This window comes from Mustela nivalis, assembly GCF_964662115.1.
Source record: "Mustela nivalis genome assembly, chromosome: 3".
In the NCBI taxonomy this organism is placed as follows: Eukaryota; Metazoa; Chordata; class Mammalia; order Carnivora; family Mustelidae; genus Mustela; species Mustela nivalis.
Window position 1 is genome coordinate 78,085,515 of NC_139022.1, and position 26,070 is coordinate 78,111,584.

Here is a 26,070-nt window from a genome sequence, read left to right on the forward strand (position 1 = left end):
CGATTTTTTTAAAAAACATTGTCACTTATAATAATGTTACTATATGATTTTTTAAACTAAATGTATTGCTTGGTAATATCACAAGATGATGTGATTAGCTACTTTTCTACTAAAATGTGGATTATTTATAAGCAAATTAAAATGTTAAAAGATAGGATAGTAACAAAGTTCATTGTCCTTAATATTAATTACACAAATATAGATATATACTAGTATTAGTTAAGCTATTATTGCTGCCACATTGATTTAGTTTAAAAATTAATTGTATTAAGTTGTTAGTTAATACAAAATTTTATGAAGTTCTATAATTAGAAATTTTGAATACAATATTTTACATTTTATATAGGGTAAAAATATACTTCAGAAACTTAGAAATATGTCAGACATTATAGTAAGAATTTTGATTACCTGCCTCTCATTTTGGATCCAAGGAGGTGTTGTATAGAATACGGTTAACATGATCTTGTCAGGTAAGTTGAAAAAGTGCTTGCTCAATTTAATCTGAGAGGGGATGAAGTAGAGTTTAACATGTTTCCTTGTAGGATTATTCAAAAGCTTTCACTATGTGAATTTTTAAGAGTGGAATAGACTATGCAGTATTTCCTAAGATTTATTCATAAAAATCTTTTTCTTTTGACCACATCTCTTAACATCTCTTGGAGAAGCATTCCTTTGTGTTCTATCAGAGAAAACAATTGTTAACACATTTGAAAAATTGGTAGTGTAGTTATTTTTATGTGGTGAATTAGAAGGTAGATTTGCCCACTACATATAAACATTTTGAGCCAGCTCCCATATCTTTTTTTTTTTTTTTAAGATTTTATTTTTAAGTAATCACTACATCCAACATGGGACTTGAACTTAAACCCTGAGGTCAAACATTGCATGCTCTAGAGACTGAGCCGACCAGGTGCCCCACCCCATGTCTTTCTTTAACCCAAATGCTGCTGCTGTTACCTGGGTTTTTTAGGTTCACTGGAGAAAGGTGTTTATTACAGGTATGTCCATATATAATCATGCTAGTCTATTCATAGAATCAAGGTCCTGAAAGATTCTGTCAAATAAGTCCTCTGAAATAATCCAGGAAGATTGTATAGAACAACTTGCAAAAACTTGTGATGCTCTTAAAAATGACATAAAATTCATTGTATATTCTGTTTCTGTGAGCTAAGTTAGAGGACTTTTATGTTATTACATGCTAATGCATTGCTCATAGGGCAAGAGCTAACGTAAGGTGGTGCCCCCAGTTGTGAAAATGCAGCATTTAAAAAAATATTTTTCATTATTTACTTATTTATTATTTATTTATTTTAGAGAGGAAGGGGGAAGGATAGAGGGGGAATCTTAAAAGCAGGCTCCATGCCCAGCACAGAGCCCAAAGAGGGGCTCAATCTCACAAGAGTAATTCCTGTAGTAAAATGTCATTAAATTGGGCTTATTTTATAATTTTATAAAATTCAAGTATTCTAACTAATGTTACCATTATTTATGAGAAGTGACTGTCATGAGTCAGCTAAAGTCATTTTCATTAAATGATATTTTCCTTGCTCATTTTAGTTTTGATAACATACTAATTTGAACTAACTATATACTTCATCATCTGTCTGAATGTTTTAGGCAAACTGAGCTGTTTCACAGAACAGAATTATGGTGTTGGATATTCCTTTTAATACTATAATTTGTTGGGGTGCCTGGGTGGCTCAGTGGGTTGGGCCGCTGCCTTCGTCTCGGGTCATGATCTCAGGGTCCTAGGATCGAGTCTCACGTCAGGCTCTCTGCTCTGCAGGTGATCTGCTTCCTCCTCTCTCTCTCTGTGCCTGCCTCTCTGCCTACTTGTGATCTCTGTCTGTCAAATAAATAAAAGCTTAAAAAAGAATACTGTAATCTCTTGGAGTCCTCTTTTAGATGCTGTCTCAAATCCTTTTTAGATCTAAGTTATGTATAACAAATTTAGAAGTAAATTATGAATAATAATGGTACAGATGCCATCCTTCCAATATAGTACTGTTTAGCTACCATGTTTTCAGTTTTCTTCTTCTAATGCATCTAAAATTGAATTGGCTAGGTTGGGTTTGATTTGGTTTGGTTTGTAGCTGTATCACACTCTGGCTCATACCGAGCTTGCAAGCCAGGACTACTTTATCTAGTATTCGTTTGATTCTGATGTTGATAACTCAAGTTGGGAAAAAGACCATCATTTTAGAGTGGGATAATGATGAGCTCACTTTTCAAACTAGTTCAGTTAGTTGCTGGTGGAATGTCTAACAAATGGAGATGTTATTAAGACCGAGATCTGGTTTGGACAGAAGATAAAAAGTAAATGTACAGAGAGATTTGTGATTTTTAGGTGATAATTAAAACTGTCGGAGGGTTTTTGTATGGAGATGAAGCAGCAGTGGGACGTCTGTTGCTTTTTCATACAAACTCAAGCAGAAGCTGTTCGCAGAACCTTTAGCCCTTTCATTAGTATATACTTTTCAGTCTCAGTGGTTATCTCAAAACCTTTAAGGGACAGTTTAGGGGATTACTGAAATAATTAATTTTATAATTTTGTTTCATTAATTAATTCCTAAGATAAGTTTATTAGTCACCGAGAGTCATAATATTGCACAGAAAATAGTAATATTGGTTTTGTATTTGTCAAGTATCATCTTAGCTGTTTATGGAATGTCCTGTCATATTTATCAGATTTATTAAAGCATGCATTATATTTGAACAGTGACTGTAACTTGAAACATCAGTCTAGGAGATTAATTGAAGGTTACTGGGAGATGATAAGGTAACAAATACTATAAATTAATCATTTAATTTCTTTCATTTAGATATACAAGAATTTGATAACTTGTTGCTTCCAGTGATGGGAACTGAGCCACTAAGGAGGGTAGGGTGTGGGTGGCCAGTTGCCTTTTCACTTTGTACTCTTCTGTGCTATTCACATTTTGAACCACAGAATGATTTTACTTTGGGAACAGATAAAAGATATTTAAATTTTGAAAATTGCTATATTTACTTCAAACAGAAGGCAGTATGATTGTGTTAGTATTGACACTTGAAGTTAGAAGTCATGATTTCAAATCTTAATTTCAACCATCGCCTGGCCAACTGACATTAGGTGACTCATTTCACCTCTTTGAATCAGTTTCCCATTTGCCCTGCTTACCTCAGGATAATTGAGTTCACTCAGGTATGTGAGGCACACACTCTGATAGGTACTGAGAGGAAACACCTTTTCAATCATGTGGGCATCAACTATCAAGTGTAGAACTAGACCCCCCCCCCAATTTTTTTTTAAGATTTTATTTATTTGAGAGAGAGCACAGTGGGGCAGGGAGCAGCTGCGGGGAAGGGAGAAGCAGACTCCCCACTGAGCAGGGTGCTCCAGAACTAGACAAAATTTTGACCTATTTTGGTAAATCCTATATGCTTTGAAGATTAGTCAGAAGAAAAAAGATTAGTAGGAAGAATTTACAGTAGCAGCTTGGGAGTGGTAAGGAAGAGGTTAGTGTGGTCCTTCCAGAAGACAAAGACAGTTGAGTTTACGAAGAATAAGTGAAGTGGGGAAAGAGGATAAGGAGTGAGAGAAGGTATTTTGCTAAGAAAGAGCTCCAGCTCCATCTCATCTGATGTATGTTTGTGTGTAGCACATTTTTGTTTTATCTATTTTAAGACAGTACTGTATCATGTTCTTTCTCAGTTTTGCTAGTCCCCCAAATTTTGGCTATAGCTATTAGTTGAAATTTGAGGAAATCTGACTTCGGACTTCACAGTGAACGCTAAAGAGTTAGTAAAGAATCACTAAAACTCTACCAGATTTTTATTACATACATTTTACTGTATAGACCATAAGTATTAAATCATCAGATTCTGATGTCAGCCTTCACTTCTTTCTTTCTAAGGCACTAGTGAGAATTCCTAATTCAGGGGCTAAGGCTCTAATTTGCAGTCCACTTGCATTTTCCCCAAATGAGTAGATTTTTATTCCCTTCATCTTTTTTGGTGTTTTTGTCCCCATATACTTCTGTATTTCTTCTGTGTGCCTGGTATCTCATTACTATACCCTTAGTCTTCAAAAGCCTGAAGTCTTTTACTTTGATTTTTGTGACTGCTTTTTCCTGGTGTAAAACTTGTTACCTACTTTATTTGCTAAGTAATGTATATAACTTTTTCTAATCTTGAATATTTTTTTCCCTCTTCAGTGGGAAAGATAAAAACTTTAAATCCATTTAAACCCATTTAAAATTTGTTGAGCTCCTAATTTATAAGTACATACAGTTTCCCTGATGCCATATTGTTTCCTTGGTAGCACCATTAAATGGCTTACCCCAGAGTAGTTTATAGACTTTTAATGTTGAACTACCTAATACCCACTCTCCTGTAAGTTACAGTTTAAGGGCATTTATATTTTACTATTTAATATTTAACATCCAATATTTTGTAAGTTAAAGAAGCAATTTGTAAATTGGAAATTTATAAATTGAAGATTGTATTTATTATGGATATTAGCCTCTGTAACCAACATGGCTATTAAAAACAAGCACAAATGTTTAAAGTTTTACACAGGTTTAGTTTTTTGTTTTCTTTTGTTTTTTAAAAGATTTTATTTATTTATTTGTCAGAAAGAGAGAGGGAGTAGCAGACACAGGGAGAAGTAGGTTCCCCGCTGAGCAAGGAGCCCCATGCGGGACTCAATGCCAGAACCCTGGGATCACCATCTGAGTCAAAGGCAGTGCTTAACGACTAAGCCACCCAGGCATCCCATACACAGGTGTAGTTTTAAATGAGAAATAGAGACTTTTGCACAAAATTTATATAGAGTATTTGTTAAAACTGTAGAAGACATAAAATTGGGTATTATGTAGGTACTTCCTCTTTACGTTTTTCATGTGTATTTGTAAATGGGAAGAAAAAGATGAGGTATCTCAATCTTTGAGTGATTTAGCAGTTCAGAATGAACGAGTAAGAAAGCATTATTTCATAATTGCAGAACAGACTTTTGCTTTTAATGACTCTTTCACTTCAGATGCTTTAACTTCAGAGTAACAGAAAATCAAGCTGTATGTGGGTTAAACAGTATGGATGTTCATCATCTCATACAATAAACAGTCTAGAGGTAAGAGTTAGTTAACTGAGTAGATTGATACCATCATCAAAAGCTCAAGTTCTCTGATACCCCAGAATGATCTGTCATTTTAGGCTGGATCCTCATGATCCCATGGTACCTGCCACAAGTGGCAGATGTCACAGGTGAGAAAACGGAATTATATCTGCTTATATTGCATTTGCAAAGAATAGCAACCTTCTCAGAACTGCCCCCCCCGCAATGAATAGCCGTTTTGTAGCTTTGGCCACAGTTGGGTCACTTATACATGCCTAAGCTACCACTTGGCAGGGGTGGCTTCTTTCTTTGAAGGACCTGGCTGCTTGGATGATCATAAAATTCTGTGAGCAGGTAAGAAGTGGCTGTTGGGTAGGAATCAGTAATGCCTGTTGCATTTTGTTCTTTATTTTTTTAACATGTTCAAATGTTTAATAATTATTTTTAAAAGTAAATACATCAGTAGTAGCTAAGAGTAATAACTATGGAATAAAGCAGTTCTTTGACACTCAGCAGCTATGAGAACTTACACAAGCATATGAATTTCAGTTACTACTAAAATGGGAATAATAATGGTACATATCTTATAGGGTTGTTTTGAGGATTAAATGCCATAATGCATGCAGCATGCTTTGACTTAGTATTTGGCCCATAGTAAATGATCACTATGTGTTAACTGCTTTTATTTTCATATTTTAATTTTAACTTACCTTGAATGATTGAAGCTTTTGCCTAAATCTATTATATATTGTGTTTTATGGGATGCCAATATTATAACTATCTCTTCTTGAGTTTTAATTGTTGAACTTTACCATAGGTCTGGTTTTGGGGGAAGCAAATTTGATGATGGCTGTTGAAACACTTAAACATCATAAGTCATTCATCCAACCTACCTTCTTTATAAGTGCTGCTCTCTGTTTTCAGCATAATTTTGATTATTATTATCATTTTTGATCAGTTTCATGAAGCAATACAGCTTACATTATATTCATTTCTGAAATATTGATCCTGCTTTAGTTCTATTTAAATATAAAGACTTTTTTTTTTTTTTAAGATTTTATTTATTTCTCAGAGCATGCACTAGCAGGGGGAACAGCAAGCAGAGGGAGAAGCAGGCTCCCCACTGAACAGGGAGCCCAATGCAGAACTCAATCCCAGGACCCTGGGATCAGGACCTGAGCTGAAGGCAGATGCTTAACCAACTGAGCCAACCAGGTGTCCCTACATATAAAGACTTCTGACAACATTGTGGGGAGGGATAGTTAACAAGGGACTGTAAAATGGGAATGATACTTAAATAGGCCTGTAAGTATTTAATACAATAAAGTACTTAAAGGTCTGTTCATATTAGGCCCTCAATAAAAGTTTCTTTTCTTCCTTATCTCTCATATGATGAACATCTCAGAAGTATTGTTTGTTTCTTCAGAGGCAGAAGAGATTTTACCAGCTTGTCAGTAAGGGTGAATGATATCAATCAAGATAAAGTCATGCTAGGAATTTCAAACAGGGACTTAATACAGGAAATTGATTATGTAGGTGTTGATATAACTTTAATGAAATGCTAAAATTTCATTGGCTGACCAGGGGTCAACTTAGCCATCACTTATATCATGGTTTCTATGAGAAAAAAATAGGTAGGCATACCTTAACTTTTAAACAAACATTAAAACCACAAATATTTCAGATAAGTTGGGAAAGATGTATTTTGCTCATAGTTCTTCTCTGACAGTTGAAAATGAATAAATAGATTATATATTATTTTAAATATGGTATATAGCATAGGATTACGCTTCTTTTTCAGTGGATGCTAGGCTACCCAAAGGAGAGATTATTCTTAAAAAACGAAGTTAAGTGAATTTTCTTTTTCATTAATTGCTTCATAGTACAACCGTAACTCTGGAGGTGGAGGGTGCTTTTCCTGGAGTTTCCGGTTGTCCTTTTTTTTTTTTTTTTTTGCCTAATTGAGGGGGCGGAAAAAGATGTGGCTTCCATTTATCTTCCACTCATTGTATCTGTTCCTTAGAATCTATTCCATTCTTCTTCTTAACGATACTCTTGTAAGAGTCCACATTAAGATTCTAGGCCAAGCCTACTGCACAGTTTCAATCCTGGGATTTTTTTTTTTCTTCATTAGACCATTGTATTTATATTAACCTTTTTTTTTTTCTTGATTTTCATCTTCATTTTGCTGGAGTACATTCTTAAGTATATTTCTCAGAAAGAGGGAATTGCAGAAATTTTTGAACTTTTATAGAACTAAAAAATATTCCCCTGGCCTGTGACTTATTTCATCAGTTATCCATATGACTTAATAGTCTCCTTCAGATCTTAACTCACATATCCTATTCTCAAAGAGGCCTTCCTTGACTGTCGTATTTTAAATTGCAAATTCTGTGTATTATCAATCCATCTTTAGTGATTTTTCTCTTAATGTACTTAACACATGCTAACATGCTATATATTTTGTTTATTTTATTTCTAATAAAATGATATACAGCAGAAATTTATGTAGTTTTGTTCACTGCTACATCCTTGTGATACAAAATCATGCCTGGCACATAATAGCCCTTCAGTAAATAATCACTGAATGAGTTAGTTAATGTTTCCCTCACTATTAACAATTACAAATTTAAGTTATAAGTCATTTTCTCTTAGAACTTTTAAGAGATTGTTCCATTGTCTTCTGGTATCTAGTGTTATTAATGCAAAATGTAACATCAGTCTCTCTCTTTTTTTCTTTTTCCTTTTATGGATGACGTGTTCTCCCTTTCAGAGCTTTCATTTTCAGGGGTACCTGGGTGGCTTGTCAATAAAGCATCTGCCTTCGACTCAGGTGATGATCCCGGGGTCCTGAGATCAAGCCCCCCAGGGAGCCCGCTTCTTCTTCTCCCTCTACTGTTCCCCCATTTGTGCTCTCTCTCAACTGAATTAATAAAATCTTTAAAAAGAAAGCTTTCATTCCTGGAAATTTTGGATCTCTGGAAATTTTCAGCATTGTATATAGAAGTGGGTTTTTTCATTTATTCTAGTTACTACATAGGAAGCTCTTTAAATTAAGATTATTGGTTTTTTTTTCCAGCTCTGGGAAATTATATTCTTTAAAAAAAAAAATTCTTACCCTTTTTTTTCCTGTAGTATCAACAACTATTGATTGTCAAATCTCTTTTTCCTTCATGTGCCATTTTCCACATTTTTCTCTTTTTAATTTTATATCTCTTTGAAGTTTGATATGTTTATAATAAATGGTGAAATCTGGCTACCATTTTCTTTGACTAAAATGAAATACAATAGGCTATAATAGGATACATTGTGTTAATATTTGTATTTTGTTTATTACTAATAATATTGAATGGCAGTGGTGGCTTATCACATCAGTAGAAAAAGGAAATATTCATCAGTAAATGATCTCTGGCTTATTGGAAGAGGACTTGCTCTAATTTCTTATCAGACACTATATATTTTAAATATTATGTAATAAAATATTACACATCCATAAAATGTATGAGTAGAGATGTTTGTTACAGTATTATTTATAATATGTGAATGGCCTAAATGGACAATAAGGTAATACTTTATTAAACTCTCATACTGGTACTGTGAAATGCTTTGTGACTATTAACAGCTGTATTTTTCAAAGAATGTTCAGTAATACTGAAAATGATAACATTGAGCATAGCATAAAATATAAATGTGCTGAATCATTATGTTGTGTACCTAAAAGTAGTGTTAACAGTGTATGTTAACTATACTTCAGTAAAAAAGACAGAAAGAAAATGATGTATTATCCCAGTAATTTGTGTCTACACACACACATATAAATTTTCACACGTGCTTAAAGAAAAGGACTAGTGGAAAATATTCAAAATGTTAATACAGGTCCATATTCCCATATATGAAACCATTGGGCCAATACGTATTCCTGAATTCCAAATTTTTTATATTTTAGAACATAAATCTATGTTTTCATAACATCTGGAGAAGTACTCTATAATCAAACATGTATTGCTGCAGTGAAACGTGACTATTCACATTAAGTAGGATACATAAAGTTTATAATTTCATGTCAGCAGAGGTTACATTTTGCTGCTAAATCAAATTATGCCAAACTTAATTTTAAAGTTTCCTTTTAAACCTTTTTTGGATTTTGGAATTACGTGCATTTTGGTCAATAATTATTTAAGCAAGGAAATTATGAATTTGTTTAATTATTTTTATAATTTTTCACATATTTCTAGGAACATATAAATATGTATGTCACAGGGAAAATATTTTTTTTTTTTAAGATTTTATTTATTTATTTGACAGGCAGAGATCACAAGTAGGCAGAGAGGCAGAGAGAGAGGGAGAAGCAGGCAGAGAGCCCGATGCGGGGCTCAATCCCAGGACCCTGAGATCATGACCTGGGCCGAAGGCAGAGGCTTAATCCACTGAGCCACCCAGGCGCCCCAGGAAAAATATTTTCATAAAAATTTCAAAACTATGATTTTATATAATTAATTGAATTAAGCTTTCCTACTAAATCTTAGCCTTCTCTAAAAGAAGGGAAAAGAACCAAATTCACTGGAAGATACTCAGTGATTTAACAAATACTTGTCCAGTAACTATTTCTTTTTAAAGATTTTATTTATTTATTTGACAGAGAGACGGCCCAAGCAGGCAAAGTGAGAGAGAGAAATAGGCTCCCTGCCAAGCAAGGAGCCTGATGTGAGACTCGATTCTAAGACCCTGGGATCATGACCTGAGTCGAAGGCAGCCGCTTAACTGACTGAGCCACCCAGGGGTCCCTACTAACTACTATTTTAATAAACATAAATAACCTTACAAGTTATCAGAGAAATTAATATTTCAACCTATGATATATTTTCAGAAATTTAATAATTCTTACAATTCCAGTTGTTTATGAGGATGCCAAGGAGCACTAGGAAATTTTGTACAGTGCAGGTTGGGTATCAGTTGATAAAAACCATTTTGGAAAGCAATTTGATAATATCTGGTGAAGTTGAAGTTGCATATATTTCTCTGTAAAATCTCTTTCATGTCGTGTGACTTGTCATTAATACATTGATTTGTACAGTTCACTTCTACTACATCTTGCCCCCTAGCATTTTATTCTCTATAATTTTATATTACTGGGTTCTCACTACCTGTGATTTTTTTTTTTTCTTTTTCCAGGGCAGTGCATGTGCTGTTCAATAACTTGCTTCCTGAGCCTTTTCACAAAAAAAGGGCTTTTTAAACAAAAACTTTACTTTTGGTTTTTTGGATTTTTTTTTTTTAAGATTTTATTTATTTATTTGACAGAAAGAGATCACAGAGAGGCAGAGAGGCAGGCAGAGACGGGGTGGAAGCAGGCTCCCTGCTGAGCAGAGAGCCCGATGCAGGGCTCCCAGGACCCTGGGATCATGACCTGAGCGGAAGGCAGAGGCTTTAACCCACTGAGCCACCCAGGGGCCCCTACTTTTGGTTGTTTTAATATGCCAATAGCCATGCAAATACTCAGCACCTTTACTTATCAGATGTGGTATGTAGTTAAGAGTCCTTTAATTTTGCTGGGGTTATTACTATTTTCTGAGGACAGGTACAATGGAGAATAGGATGACTTGGATTATGAACCAAAATTATTTGTGGCCTAGGCATGGAATCCATCTCTTTCATTGCATACTTTCTCTAGAATCACAGCTTTCTTATTTCAGTATAATGTGATAAACACTAAGGTGGTTAAGAGGTGTTGGGTAGAACTAAATAGAGGTCTTCTAATCAGGGGTCAGCAATGCTTTTTGTAAAAGAACAGTTAGTATATATTTTAGGCTGTTTGAGCCATACATTTCTATCACAACTACTCATTTGCTATCGCTGCATGAAAACTATTCAGAGATGATACATAGATGAACGAGTGTGGCTGGACACAGAAATTTGAATTCCATGTGATTTTTACAGAACACAAAATATTTTTAAAATGTATTAACCATTTAAAAATAAGCTTAGGGGCGCCTGGGTGGCTCAGTGGGTTAAGCTGCTGCCTTCGGCTCAGGTCATGATCTCAGGGTCCTGGGATCGAGTTCCGCATTGGGCTCTCTGCTCAGCAGGGAGCCTGCTTCCTCCTCTCTCTTTCTGCCTGCCTCTCTGCCTACTTGTGATCTCTCTCTGTCAAATAAATAAACAAAATCTTTAAAAAGAAAAAAAATAAAAATAAGCTTAGTATTAAAAATATTATTTAAATCACATAAAATTATCCATAGCTCTCAAGTTATAAAAACCAAATGGCAGGCAAAATACCATTCATTGGCCATGGTTTGTGAACCCTTGTTGTAAGACTTTTAATTACAGGATGTTAATTGAATGTGCCTCTTTTGGTTACCCATTCAATCTCCGCTACTTTCATTTACTAGGAGAGTTAGTAACCTCCTAGGTTTTAGGAATAATGAAAATATAGTGGTGCCTGGGTTGCTCAGTCAGTTAAGCATCTGCCTTCTGCTCAGGTCATGATCTCAGGGTCCTTGGATCACTTCCAGTATGTGGCTCCCTGCTCAGCGAGGAGCCTGCTTCTCCTCCCCATACCCCCAACCACACCCCACATGTGTGCTTGCTCGCTTTCTCTCAAATATTTAAGATCTTTAAAAAAAAAAAAAAAAAGGAATAGTGAAAATGTCATTGCTAATCCCACTGGCTTCTGAGTATCCTTGATATCCTGAATAAAAATCATGATGCTATAAAGTTAATAAAGACAACAGTAATAACACTGTTGTGTTGACGATACACAGGTTCCTCCAGCAAAGATTCAAACTCAGTTGCTTATACGAACCACGTATAAGGCCTGAATGTTTAGGAAACAGGAAGTTGTGTGAATTGGCTCAAAATGAACAGCACATGCCTCCTCTGAAAAAAAAAAAGCAGTAGCCACCACATAGCTCTGTCCTGTAGAGGGAAAGAAGCCCCAGTGTTCCTGATGAAAAACTTCCAAGAGAAATCAAGACCTACATAAATCAAGACCAAATATTAGTTGAATTAAGTCTACTAGTTGTTTAATGTAACAAATCTGGTTTTTTAATTCTTTTTTAGAACATTTTAATTTAAATTTGGTTAATATATAATGTATTATTGGTTTCAGAGTATAGGCCTGTGATTCCTCAGTCTTACATAATACCCAGTGCTTATTACATCATATGCCCTCCTTAATGGCCATCACCCAGTTACCCCATCTTTCCACCCATCTCCCCTCCACCAAACCTCTATTTGTTTCCTATGATTAAGAGTCTCTTGTGGTTTGTCTCCCTCTCTGGTTTCATCTTGTTTTTTTGTCTTCTTTTCCACTATGATCCTGTTTTGTTTCTTAAATTCTATTAAATTCCAGTATCAATGAGATAATATAATTGTCTTTCTCTGGCTTATTATGCTTAGCATAATACACTGCAGTTCCATTCACATCTTTGCAAATCTCAAGATTTCATATTTTTGATGGCTGCATAATATTCCTGTTTCTCTGTGTGTGTGTGTGTGTGTGTGCGCGCGCGCGCGTGCGCATATACACCACATCTTCTTTATCCATTTATCTGTGGGTGGACATCTGGGCTTTTAGCATAATTTAGCTATTGTGGACATTGCTGGTATAAACGTTGGAGTGCAGGTGCCCTATCGAATCACTACATTTATATCTTTGGAGTAAATACCAAGTAGTGTAATTGCTGGGTTATAGAGTAGCGCTATTTTCAACTTTTAGTGGAAATCCATACTGTTTTCCAGTGTGACTGCACGAGCTTACATTCCCACCAACAGTGTAGGAGGGTCCCCCTTTCTCTGCATTCTTGTCAACATCTGTCATTTCCTTACTTGTGAATTTTAGCCATTCTGACTGGTGCGAAGGGGTATCTCATTGTGGTTTTGATTTGGATTTCCCTGATGCCAAGTGATATGGTGCATTTTTTTCATATGTCTCTTGGCTGTTTATATGTCTTCTTTGGAGAAGTATCTATTCATGTCATCTTCCCATTTCATGACCGGATTGTTTTTGGGGTGTTAAGTTTGATAAGTTCTTTATATTTGAATACTACCCCTTCATCTGTTATATCATTTGCAAATATCTTCTGCCATTCTGTCTGTTGTCTTTTTGTTTTGTTGACTGTTTCCTTTGTTGTGCAAAAGTTTTTTATCTTACTGAAATCCCAATAGTTTATTTTTGCCTTTGTTTCCCTGCCACTTTGCTGAATTCCTGTATGAGTTCTAGCAATTTTGGGATGGAGTTTTTTGAGTTTTCCACATAGAGTATCATGTCCTCTGCAAAGAGTGAGAGTTTGACTTCTTTGCCGATTTGGATGCCTTTTTTTTTTTTTTTTTTCTGAGTGCTGAGGCTAGAACTTCTAGTACTACGTTGAACAGTGGTTGTGATAGTGGACATCCCTTTCATGTTCCTGACCTTAGGGGAAAAGTTCTCAGTTTTTCCCTATTGAGAATGATATTCACTGTTGGCTTTTCGTATAAGACTTTTATGATACTGAGGTATGTTCTTTCTCTCCCTACACTGCAAAGAGTGTTAATCAAGAAAGAATGCTATACTTTATCAGTACCTTTTCTGCATCTGTTGAGAGGATCATATGGTTCTTGTCCTTTTATTTATGTAGTGTATCACATTGATTGATTTTTATCACATTGATTGATGTTGAACAAGGATGAGGGGAAATAATCCATATTGATGGGTCTGGGTGTTGCTTTTTTTGTCCAGTCTATTACCCTGTGTCTTTTGATTGGGGCATTTAGCCCATTTACATTCAAAATAACTATTGAAAGATAGTGCTATTGTATTGCCTGTAAAGTCAGTGTTTCTGCACATTGTCTCTGTTCCTTTCTGGTCTGTGTTACTTTGGGTTCTCTTTTGCTTAAAGGATCCCTTTTAATCTTTCTTGTATGGCTGGTTTGGTGATCACAACTTCTTTTAGTTTCTGTTTGTCCTGGAAGCCTTTTATCACTCCTTTTCTTTTGAATGACATCCTGGCTGGATAAAATATTCTTGGCTGCATATTTTTCTCATTTAGCACCGTGAGTTACCATGCCAGTCCTTTCTGGCCTTCCAGGTCTCTGTGGATAGGTCTGCTGCCAATCTAATGTTTCTTAACATTAAGAACAATTCTTTTAGGTTTCAGAACTCTTGTCTCAGCTGCTTTCAGGATTTTCTCTTTGTCTCTGAGATTTTTAGGTTTCACTCTTATATGTTGGGGTGTTGACCTATTTTTATTGATTTTGAGGGGGTTTTCCATGCCTCCTAGATTTTGATGCCTGTTTTCTTCCCCAGAGTGGGGAAGTTCTCTGCTGTAATTTGCTGCAGTATACCATCTGCCCCCGCCTCTCTCTTTCCTCTTCTTCTGGGATCCCAATTATTCAAATATTGATTTGCTTTATGGTATCACTTACCTCCCACGTTCTCTCCTCCTGATCCAGTAGTGGTTTACCTCTCTTATTATCAGCTTCTTTATTTTCTATTGTTTGATCTTCTGTATCACTAATTCTCCCTTCTGCCTCATTTATCCTAGCAGTTAAAGCCTTCATTTTTACTGCATTCGACTTGGTTAGATTTTAGTTCTTTTATTTCTCCAGAAAGGGATTCTCTAGTGTCTTCTATTCTTTTTTCAAGCCCAGCTAGTATCATTGTAATTATTATTCTGAACTCTAGTTCAGACATCTTACTTTTGTCCATACTTATTAAGTCCCTGGCAGTCAGTACCACCTCTTATTCTCTTGTCCGAGATGAGTTTTTCTGTCTTGTCGTTCTGCCCAGTAAGGAGTAGAAATACTAAAATGGCAAAAATGGGCCGAGAGAAATATACACTAAACAAATCAGATTAGACCTGAAACAAACAAATCCCAAAACAAACAAACAAAACAAAAAGTAAAACTAAAATTAAAACACACACATACAGAGGCACCTGGGTGGCTCAGTGGGTTAAGCCTCTGCTTTTGGCTCAGGTCATGATCCCAGGGTCCTGGGATTGAGCCCCACATTGGGCTCTCTGCTCAGCAGGGAGCCTGCTCCCCCCCCCCCCGCCTGCCTGTGGTCTCTCTGTCAAATAAATAAATATTAAACACATACACACACACAAACAAAAATCAGAATATAATCAGACAGGTGGATGGAACAGAGCAATACACTGGGTCCTGTGTGTGTTTTGGTCTGTTAGAAAACTAGATCCCAAAATTGTAAAGAAAGAAAAATTACATATGTAGAAAATAAAATTAAATACAATGAAATGATAGAATGTAACTGTAAAAATGAAAATTAAAAGGCAAGAGGAGAAAAAAAGAAAAGGATTATGCACAGGTTAACAGAACAGAGCGATATCCTAAGTATATTTGGGCTGTCATAAAATTGTAAAGAAAGAAAACTTAGATATATACAAAAATAAAATTAAATACATTGAAAGGATAGAATGTATCTGTAAAGATGAAAATTTAAAAGGCTTTAAGATAACAAAAAAAACCCAAAAGACAAAGAAAAAAGAAGAAGAAAGTATATGATCAGGTAGGTGAAAAGAACAGAGCCATACACTAGATTCTGGATATATTTTGGTCTGTTGGAAGAAACTGAATCCCGAAATTATAAAGAAAGAACGCATACATTCACAATAACAAAATCAAATACAATGAAAGAATGGAATATAAGTATAAAATGAAAATTTAAAAAGGTTTTTTAAAAGTTGATAAAACATGATTGGTTGTAAAAGGGGGGGGGCAGGGATTGAGAGGCTAAAGAATCATGGGGGGAGAAAACACTGAATTTTAGATGCTATATTGCCCAGCACTGGAGTTTTGCAATTCTCATTGCTTGGTCAACTTGGTCTTGGTTGGATGTTCTTGCTGATCTTCTGGAGGAGAGGTCTGTTGCATTGATTCTCAAGTGTCTTTGCTCCAGGAGGAATTGCACTGCTCTTGCCAGGGGGCCAGGCTAAGTAATCTGCTGGATTGCTATATGTGGCTTTTGTTCCCTGAAGGCTTTCCACACCACTTTCAAGAATGAGAATGAAAGGGGCACCTGGGTGGCTTAGTGGGTTAAAGCCTCTGCCTTAGGCTCAGGTCGTGATCCTGGGGTCCTGGGATCGGGCTCCAAATCGGGCTCTCTGCTCAGCGGGGAGCCTGCTTCTCCCTCTCTCTCTCTGCCTGTCTTTCTGCCTACTTGTGATCTCTCTCTGTGTCAAATAAATAAATAAAATCTTTTAAAAAAAGAAAAGAAAAAAAAAAGAATGAGAATGAAATTGATGGCCTCCCAGTCTCCAGCCTTGGAGCCAAGAGCCTGGGGCCCCACTCCTCATTGTGCCGTCAGGGAAAAACAGTCAGTCACTCCTGTCGGCCTGGTCTGTGCTGTCTGTGCTCTCCCAGCCTGCTACTGAGTGTTTGTATTTCAGGCATGGGACCCCATTTTGAGTCCCCAAACTCTGAAGGCTCCTGTAGTACACACTTGTGGCTCTCCTTCAGCAGGGTAGGAAGGGGGATCTCACTGGTTCTGCCACTTGCTGGGCCTCTTCTCAGAGAGTAGCCCCCTCCCCATCCCGGGGTGCACAGTTTATGGCACCCTAGATTTGAGAGCCCGCTCCTGGGCTTGTTGATTGCAGCCAGCTTCCCTGCTCCAATGCCTGGTTGCTCTGGCACACTCAGGCACCCCTGGTCTTTCTGTGACCCTGGGGATCCTGAGACCACACTGTCCCACCTAGGATTTTGCCCGCTTTGCCACCTGAGCACCTTTCAGGCAGGGATGTTCCTCACTGGAGCAGACTTCTAAAAGTTGTGATTTCCAGTAGCCGGCTTACCTGCTGTTTACCCTGCAGTTTATCTTACCATATACTGCCTCATTCTCACTTCTCCGTAACTTCTACCATAAAGTGGTTGCTTTTCTATTTGTAGAGTTGCAGCTATTATTTTCTTAGCTCTCTGGTTGAGTTCATGGGTGTTCAGAATGATTCCTGAGACCAGATGTTCCTACTGTTCTGCCATTTTGGACTCTTCCTCTCTGGCTTCTTTGACTAGCACGATGTTTTCATTAATGTTGTACCATTAGTCAGTACTTCATTTCTTTTTATTGCTTAATATTACTCTGTCGTATGGGTATATTATATTTTATTTATCCACCATTTCATAGGCTTTTGAGTTGTTTTCACATTTGGCCTCTTATGCGTAATGCTGCTTTTAATAATCCTAATATCAGAATACATATTCTTTGGGGTTTTTTGTTCGTTTTTGGTGGGGAGGGGCAGAGAGAGAAGGAGAGAGAGAACCTTAAGCAGGCTCCTTGCCAGCACAGAGCCCCACACAGAGGTCAATCTCACAACCCTGATACCAAGACCTAAGCCAAAATCAAAAGTCAGATACTTAACTGACTGAGCCACCCAGGTGCCCTAGCAAGTAGTGTTTTTTGTTTTTTGTTTTTTAACCTTATTTGACCACTTAGATACCAAGGAGTAGTTTGGAAAACATCAGACTACATATCTAAAAATGACGTTAATGCCATACTTACATAGTTAAAAGTCTTAAGTTATTTATCACTTCCCTAATGATTATCATTTCTTAAAGTTTCTCCTTTGTCCTTTTTATGCCTATCCTTTTCTGTTGCTCTGATTTTTGCAATTTCCTCTCATGTGTTTGTCTACGTACTGAAAGTGACCAGATTTTGAAATTGCTGTTTCTCTGTGGGTGTGGTTTTGAAACACTAATAGAAAATATTTTTAGGGGTGCCTCGGTGGCTCAGTGGTCAAGCCTCTGCCTTCGGCTCAGGTCATGATCTCGGAATCGAGCCCCGTATCGGGCTTTCTGCTCTGCAGAGAGCCTGCTTCCCCCTCCCCACTGCCTGCCTCTCTGCCTACTTGTGATCTCTCTGTCAAATAAATAAGTAAAATCTTAAAAAAAAAAAAGAAAGAAAGAAAATATTTTCAGTTAATTATGCCTTTAAAATACAATGTTATGACTTATTTTTGTACTTGTACTTGTTATTTTAATAGCATTTACAAAACTTGAAAAGAGAGCAATGTTTAGAGAATTACAACTATTAGATATATTTTTGTTGTCTTTCTAATTGAATTTTGCTTTATTCCAGAAAATTTAGAAAATATTGCTTAAGGAATAACTAGTGAACTTTAAAATTATTCAAAATTGAAAAGACTGGTAGACTTTGATCCAAATTAGGAAAGATGGCACCATTACAATGGAAAAGCATATGAGGATGATGAACATCATCATAGAGGTGGTATTCATTGTCAGACCTCGTAATGAGGCCAGTGAATAACACTGACTATTATCATTTTATATGTGGTAGTGAATTGGTGAAGGGCTGTAATCGTAATTCACTACTTGGCTATTGGGGTTTTTTGTATTAATATTTAGCTATAGGAATGTTTTAAAAGTCAAATGAAGAATAAACTCAAATGTAAAAGCTCGAAGAAAAATTTAACTCTCAACTGACCCCTGTACCCCAGATCATTAGGGCTCTTCTCCTCAGATAACCAGAAATAGTACTTTCCCAAGTACTGTTATTTCCCTTATTGTTTCTTGAGTATCCTCTGTTATTTGTTTATATTCATTGCCCTGCATGGAGCTTGAGATTCTTTACCCCTTTGTTCCTCCCTTGGCACGCACATACTCTTTCTCTATCTAAAATAAATAAAAGTCTTTTTTTTTTAATGTTTTGAAATAAACTTAAAAATCTTCATTGTAAATGATTAGACAGAGGCCATTCTCTAATAATGATTTTTAAATGCTAGCTCAGCAACACAGTTCTAGAAATTAGTAAGTAAGCCAGATGGAGAAAGCTTCTTTTAATACATATGGACTCTGAAAGCTTTTTATTCTGCTTTTTAGATGTTGTTTATATCAGAGTGTTAGTGTTTTCTTGAACTACATTTTTATTTTATATTAAAACTTTGATAAACCAGGATTAGAGGGGATTGAGTTATTATGATCGATTGCACTTTGGTTATATGAGGAATAATCAGTAGAACTTTGTATTTCTCTCTTTCAGTTTATTGTTGATCTTTATCAACACCTTTTCTTGTTTTAGTAAATAAATATGTGTTTCCACTGTTTGTCCCTAGGAGAATCATGTCTAAATGATGTACCCCAGTCCCTCACATGAGGAAGGTCAGGCATAAATTAATTGAATAGTAAATACTTGTTAAATAGTTTTGCTTTTGAAAATAATGTTATCCTTCCTTATTTTGGATTTGGCATGCAATGTACTGATTTTTTTTTTTTCCAGTGAGCTGAGCTTTTCCCCATTATGTTCCAAATACACGTATAAAAGTTTGGAAAATACATACTAATTAAAAGGCAAGACAAATGTTAGTACATAATAATTCTGAGTGTTTTTACATATGTAAATACAAATATTATCGCAGAACACGTTTTTAATTAAAAACTTAAGAATTTTATGCTTTGAAGATTGTACTTGATTTAGACAGGTAGAGGACTTAAGGGCCTAAGGATCAGACTTCTATCTATGGCTATTTTTCTTTCCTCCTCTCCTCCTCCCCAGCCAGCACACATACTTTGGTATCTTAAGTATGTTTTATATTTACATTTTCTTTGTTTCCCATGTTCTTTTTGCTAGAGAAAAAGTTAATTCTTGGAACCATTTTTGGTTTATTTATAGATTGGTCAAAGAAAAAATGATGTATGAAAAAGAAGCAAAACAGCAAGAAGAAAAAATTGAAAAAATGAAAGCTGAAGATGGTGAAAATTATGCCATTAAAAAGCAGGTAAATTGTATCTTTAATAATAATAGCTAACATTTACAGAATACCATGTTAACTAATACATTAACAGCCCTTTGAGAAGGTGCTGTTATTTTCTTCTTTACTATTAATTTAAAAATATGGAAATACGGGTTACATAGTTTGCCTAAGTCACATAACCACCAAGCAGTATAGCTAGGGTTTGAATGCAGGAGTTCTGGGTCTAAAATTTGTACTCTTATCCATTAAGCTATCCTGCCTCTCCATTTTAAGTATTAAATATAAAAAATGAGGGCACGTGTCTGGCTTAGTCAGAAGAATATGAGATTTTGATCTCAGGGTTCTGAGTTATAGCCCCACATAGTTCGTAGAGATTACTACAAAAAATAAACTCAGAGGCGCCTGGGTGGCTCAGTGGGTTAAGCCGCTGCCTTCGGCTCAGGTCATGATCTCAGGGTCCTGGGATCGAGTCCTGCATCGGGCTCTCTGCTCAGCAGGGAGCCTGCTTCCTCCTCTCTCTCTCTGCCTGCCTCTCCATCTACTTGTGATTTCTCTCTGTCAAATAAATAAATAAAATCTTAAAAAAAAAATAAACTCAAAAATACTTAATATATAAATGGCCTAATCTTATATTAAATGTGCTTGTATGTTAAATTTACAAATACTTTCCCCAAACTGATAAGAAGACCACCAAAATAAGTATATATATTATACTTTCAGTGGCTTCTTCTAATTATCCTCATGACAAATTTCAGTCTCCTTTTTGATACCTGCTTATCCAACCTTCTCTCTTGCTGTTCCCTCCCTGGACCTCTTAGGTCCAGCCTTTTTGTTGCCTGCACATGCTCTTCTTTCCTTTGCCTCTGACATACTACATGTGTATGAAATGCTCTCCTGCTTCTCCTACCTACCCTTTCTTTATAAATTTCTCTTTATCTTTTAAACATCCCGTACCTTCTGCCTCAACACTGAGATAGATATCCCTCCTCTGTTCTCCCATAACATCTTATTTATTCCCATCAGAGCATTTATTGAATAGTCACTCTTGGCTGACACTTGTTCATAATTCCTTCAGAAAATAGAAGCTATTGGGAGCTTTGTCTTTTCCTACCACAAAATCTTTCAACCTATCTGCATCTGTACCTGTACTATTTTCCTTCCTGTTAGAATGGATTATGTTCCCTAACCCTTGTTAAAACCGTCAGTGACATTATTTTCACATTTTTGTCCTCATCTAACATAGGTTCAACAGCGTTTGATGCAAGTAACCACTTTCCTTGAAGCATTTTTTAATATTATTTTCTTTGCTAGAATAATAGCCTCCTAGTTTTCCTTCTGTTTTGCTACCATTCCTCAGTCTCCTTTGCTGAAACTCTCCCTCCCCCTCCGTGTGTGTGTGTGTGTGTGTGTGTGTGTGTTAACCTTTAAGAGTTCTTTCTGCAACCTCTGGGTCTTAAGTTCATACCATCATAAAACTTCATTTTTATGTTCACTCATTTATTCACTCAACAGATATCTATGGAATCCCCTGCTACTTGCCAAATACTGTTCTAGACATTCTTTTAGGCATGACATTAAAAAGAACAAAACAGAAACAAAAAAAACTAGTCCCTACTTACTTGGTGTTCATTCTAGTGCCAGTATCCCCCAATCTATATCTCTGGGCTTGACCATTCCAGACATGTATATATTCAACTAATCACCTGTTTGGCATATTCTCTTGAGTGTCCAAAATAAAAATCATGGTCTTACCTCAAGTTAACCCACCTTCCTAAAACAAAATCTGTTCCTTCTCTTGTTACCCATCTTCAGTAAATGGTATCTCCAGTCACTGAAATACCTAAAAGCAAAAATTTAGTGGCTCTCTTCTTGATGCTTCTCTCTCTTTCCTAATAACCACATCTGATATCCACAAGTCCTATTTCTTATTTCCTCCTTTTCTTTCCTTTCTACCATTGCCCCTAATCCAGTCCACTCTCATCTTTCGCCTGTACTATTGCAAAAGCCTTCTACTCAGCACACCTCTGTCTCTTGAAATCTCCTTTCCCTCCCATCACAACAGCCAGATTGATGTCTAAAATGGTATGTCAGAACATTTACTTTTTTACTTAACATCCAGTGTATAATGCATGTAGAATAAAATCCAGATGACATTTAGAAAAAGGCTTATACAGATTATATCTCAAGACTTCTTTAAATCAGGACTTGGTGAACTCAACAGTGGTTTTAATCATATAAATTACGTTACAAATAATAGTAAACACTCAACGCACAATTCATTCAACAGTGTTAATAATTTAAAATGGATTTTTCTGTAGGCATTTGCTGTTTTTCAAAAGCAACATAGTGTCATCTGAAAAATCCAGGAAGAAAACCTTAATTTTGAGCTTCTAGAAGAGCCTGCTTCCACTAGGTGTGATATAGCAGAGGACATTTGTATTTAAGATTTTCATAAATTGAGGAAGGATTTGTAAACAGATTTATAGATACATTATGTTTGCTGATATATTGACCACTGTGGACTAACTGTTCTTCATAAGGATTTACATATGGAGCACAGTTTTTTAAAAAAAACTCTCTTTTTTTAAAAAAAAAATTTTTTTTTAATCTATTTGACAGACAGAGATCACAAGCAGGCAGAGAGGCAGGCAGAGAGAGAGGGGGAGGCAGGCTCCCTGCTAAGCAGAGAGCTCAACATGGGGCTCGATCCCAGGACCCTGGGATCACGACCCGAGCGAAAGGCAAAGGCTTTAACCCACTGAGCCACCCAGGTGCCCCCAGTTTTTTGATTCTTAAAATAATGATGGTTAAATGCTTTTTTAAATAGGTACTTGTATGACTATTTATATCACTCTTGCCCCTCTCTCACTTTTATGTCCTCTGTTGTTTTCTAACATCTAGTAAGAAATAGTATGACACAGTATTTGAGTTTATTTCTTCCAGGTCCTTCTCAATCAGGCTTATTTTCCCAGATATGTAACTCCTGACTTCAGTTATTTTTTTCTTTGCCCTGTTCTTTTAATCACCAGTAATGTATTAAAAAAAATAGCCATATAGCTAGAATAAAAGCTGTAAGTTACCGGAATGGAGAATAAATGTGTTCTCTTTCTAAATAAAATTCTGCAGAGAATGTCACAGATTATCAGAGAATCTGTTTTATTTTAATATTTATATATTGATCATCTTTCAGTAAAGTCACTATTTTATAGGTAGGGATTAACTCTTCATTGAATCTTCTGTTTTCATTGTTATTTAAAAGTACTAGCCACTTAACTGCATTATCATTGACTATATACGCAGATGTAAAAAGGGGAAATTTTTTGTTTAAAAATCCTTTCCAGGGTGCTTAGGTGGCTCTGTCAGTTAAGCATCTAACATCTGGTTTCAGTGAAGGTCAGGATCTCAAGAGTCCTGGGATTGAGCCCCACCTCCAGCCCCATGCTCAGTGAGGGCTATCTGCTTGAGTATTCTTTCCCTCTGCCCCTCGGCCTGCCCTTGTGCACATGCACGCTTTTTTTTTTTTCTCTCTCTCTCTAATAAATAAAATAAATCTTTAAAAAATCCTTTCTACTCTCAGCTATGTTAAAATTCTCTCTTGTCACATGGTTATGGTTTATAAGGTGATTTCTTAAATTCCTAGTCATCCTAGCACTTACATTCAAAAATACTATCCTGTATCTCATTACAGAACAATAAATATTTCTGTTAACTGCTATTGTTAACCTATAATTTATATAGTTGTCAGTTGCAGTTTTGTCTTTCTCATGAGACCTTTTCTTTAACCCAACCTATATGCTTTTCTCAGTTTACTTTCCCTAGCTTAGCTATACTGTGGCCAGCCATTCATGTTTTTTTATTACATGTAATAAGAATTGCTTTGCCCAAAGCACTGCTTTATTCCTATTTGCCTGGAACTTTAATGTGGGTATTAGTTTCTTTACGTATGTTGTTCTCCTAGTAGAGAATATCAAGAAAGCGAAGTGCTGCAATTTGTGGGTTCTTGACTTGTCTTCCTGTATTTCCTCCTCTTCTGAGCTAAATCCCCTCCTTAACCACTTCTTACTAACGTGGCTCTTTTCTCACGTGGATCCATTTTGCTCTGGCTTTAATGGATCTTTTGAACACATTTCTTGGGTGCTTGGGTGTCATAGTTAGTTGAGTGTCCAGCTCTTGGTTTTGGCTCAGGTTACAGTCTCAGGGTTGTAATCCCAGAGTTACGAGATTGAGCCCCGCCTTGGGCTCTGAGCTCTGTGGGGAGTCTGCTTGGGATTCTCTCTTGCCCTGTGCCCTCTTCCCCTGTGCTCTGGCACTCTCAAATAGATAAATACATCTTTTTTAAAAAAGTAATAACACATTCATACTGTCAGTCCCTACCAGACTTCTTACCTATTTGGTTGTCAAAATTGGCCTTTTCTAGATTAGGTCTAATTTTGGTTCTTGTAAACTAAGTAACTAGGTAGAAGACCCTAAGAGGCCAAAATAGCAGTCAGTCAAAGAGTTATTCTGTGCTGTCCTTTTCTTTTTGCGCTAGACAATATATTGCAACCTTCAAATTGCCCAAATTAATTTTAGTCCTCTGCTCATGACATCGCTCTTCTTTCCTACTCTCCTTATCCTAGTTAGAGATACAGAGGATTTTGCCCTCAACCAGTGAAAGTATTCTGGTTTTTTGTTCTTTTTAAACCTAATCTGCCACAGAAACAATAAACAATGATAATCAAACATATCCCTCTTATTTCATCTGAGGCATGACTCCTCTCTTATCTTCCAGAAGTAATGTTAAAAGGACAAATTGGTACAATTTTCCCAATAAAGATTTACAGTTATTACATATAATTGCAGTGTTGTAAAAATTTTGTCTTTTTGAGAAGGATGCACATACATTTCTTGTGTGTGATTTACTTGAAACATGAGTTAACATTCACAATTGGATATTTCTTTTTCCTAAAAATGAAGGGGAAATTTTTTCTTAAGTATGTGGAAAATAATAGGAAGCCTCAGTTTAAAAGAGGAATTTTATCAAGTCTCTTTCACAAGACTGATTCTGCAAGGAACACCATATTTCTTTTATTGGTGATAAAAGTATTATTTAAAATAACTTCCAGTGGTACAAGAAAATATTATTGTCTGAGGTTTATCAGTGGTGCTTCGTTTTTATGCTTGTTTTGTATTTTGTTGTAAATTTACAGGAAGTTGCAGTAAATGTTAAGGGAGGTCACATACATCCCTCACTAGTCCTCCTACAATTTTAATATCTTATATAATTATAATTATAATGTCCAGACCATGAAATTGACTTGGTACACCACAGAGCTTATTTATATTTCTCTAGTTAAATATACTCATTTGTGAGTATCTGTATATACATTTGTGTGTTTATGAATATAGTCCCATATACAATTCTGTCACATGTAGAATGTGTAAATACGACAGTTAAGATGGAAAATCTTTCCACACAAAACTGTCTTGTGCTTCCTCTTTGTAGCCCCTGTCTTCTCCATCCCTGAGTTCTAAGTAATTAATATTCTTTGAAGAATTATACAGTATGTAACCTTTTGAAATTGGCTTTTCCACTTAGCATAATTCCCTTGAGCTCCACTTAAGTCACTGAGTGGATTATCTGTTCCTTATTATTGCTGAGTAGTGTTCCATGGTATGGATGTATCCACTGCAGAACATTTGGATTATTTCTGGTTTGGGGCTCTTAAAAAAAAGCTTCTGTGAACATTCATAGACAATTTTTGCATGAACATAAGATTTCATTTTACTGGGATAAAATCCCAAGAAATTGCTCTGTTTTATTAGTAAATTTTTTTGTCTTAAGAGAAACTACCAAACTCTTTTCCAGAGTGACTATTATTTCACATTCCCATCAGTGATGTGTGAGTGTTTTGATTTCTCCACATCCTCACTGGCCTTTGATGTTACCGCTATTTTTTATTTTAGCATTTGGTCATCACCTGCATGATAGATGTATAGTGATACCTCATTGTGCTTTTAATTTTGATTTTCCTAATGGCAGTAATGTTGAGTATCTTCTCATTTGCTTATTTATGTCTGTATATCCTCTTCAGTGAAATGTCTGTTCATGTCTTCTGCTCCCTTTTTAAAAGTTTTTTATTTATGTAAGTAATTTCCACACCCAGAGTAGGGCTTTAACTCATGGCCCCCAAATCAAGAGCCACACGCTTCCTACTGAGCCAGCCAGGCACCCCTAAGATTTTATTTTTTTAAGTAATCTCTACACCCAAAATGGGGTTTGAAATCACAACG

At 36.0% G+C, this 26,070-nt stretch overlaps 1 protein-coding gene across 1 annotated transcript in view; it reads left to right on the forward strand.

Moving 5' to 3' along the window:
• TBCA (tubulin folding cofactor A) overlaps window positions 1-26,070 on the forward strand; it is a 73,541-nt gene that overhangs the window by 33,552 nt on the left and 13,919 nt on the right. The window contains exon 2 of the mRNA XM_082724827.1: window positions 19,716-19,821. Within this exon, the coding sequence (XP_082580953.1) occupies window positions 19,716-19,821 (106 nt within the window). The remainder of the gene's footprint in view (window positions 1-19,715; window positions 19,822-26,070) is intronic.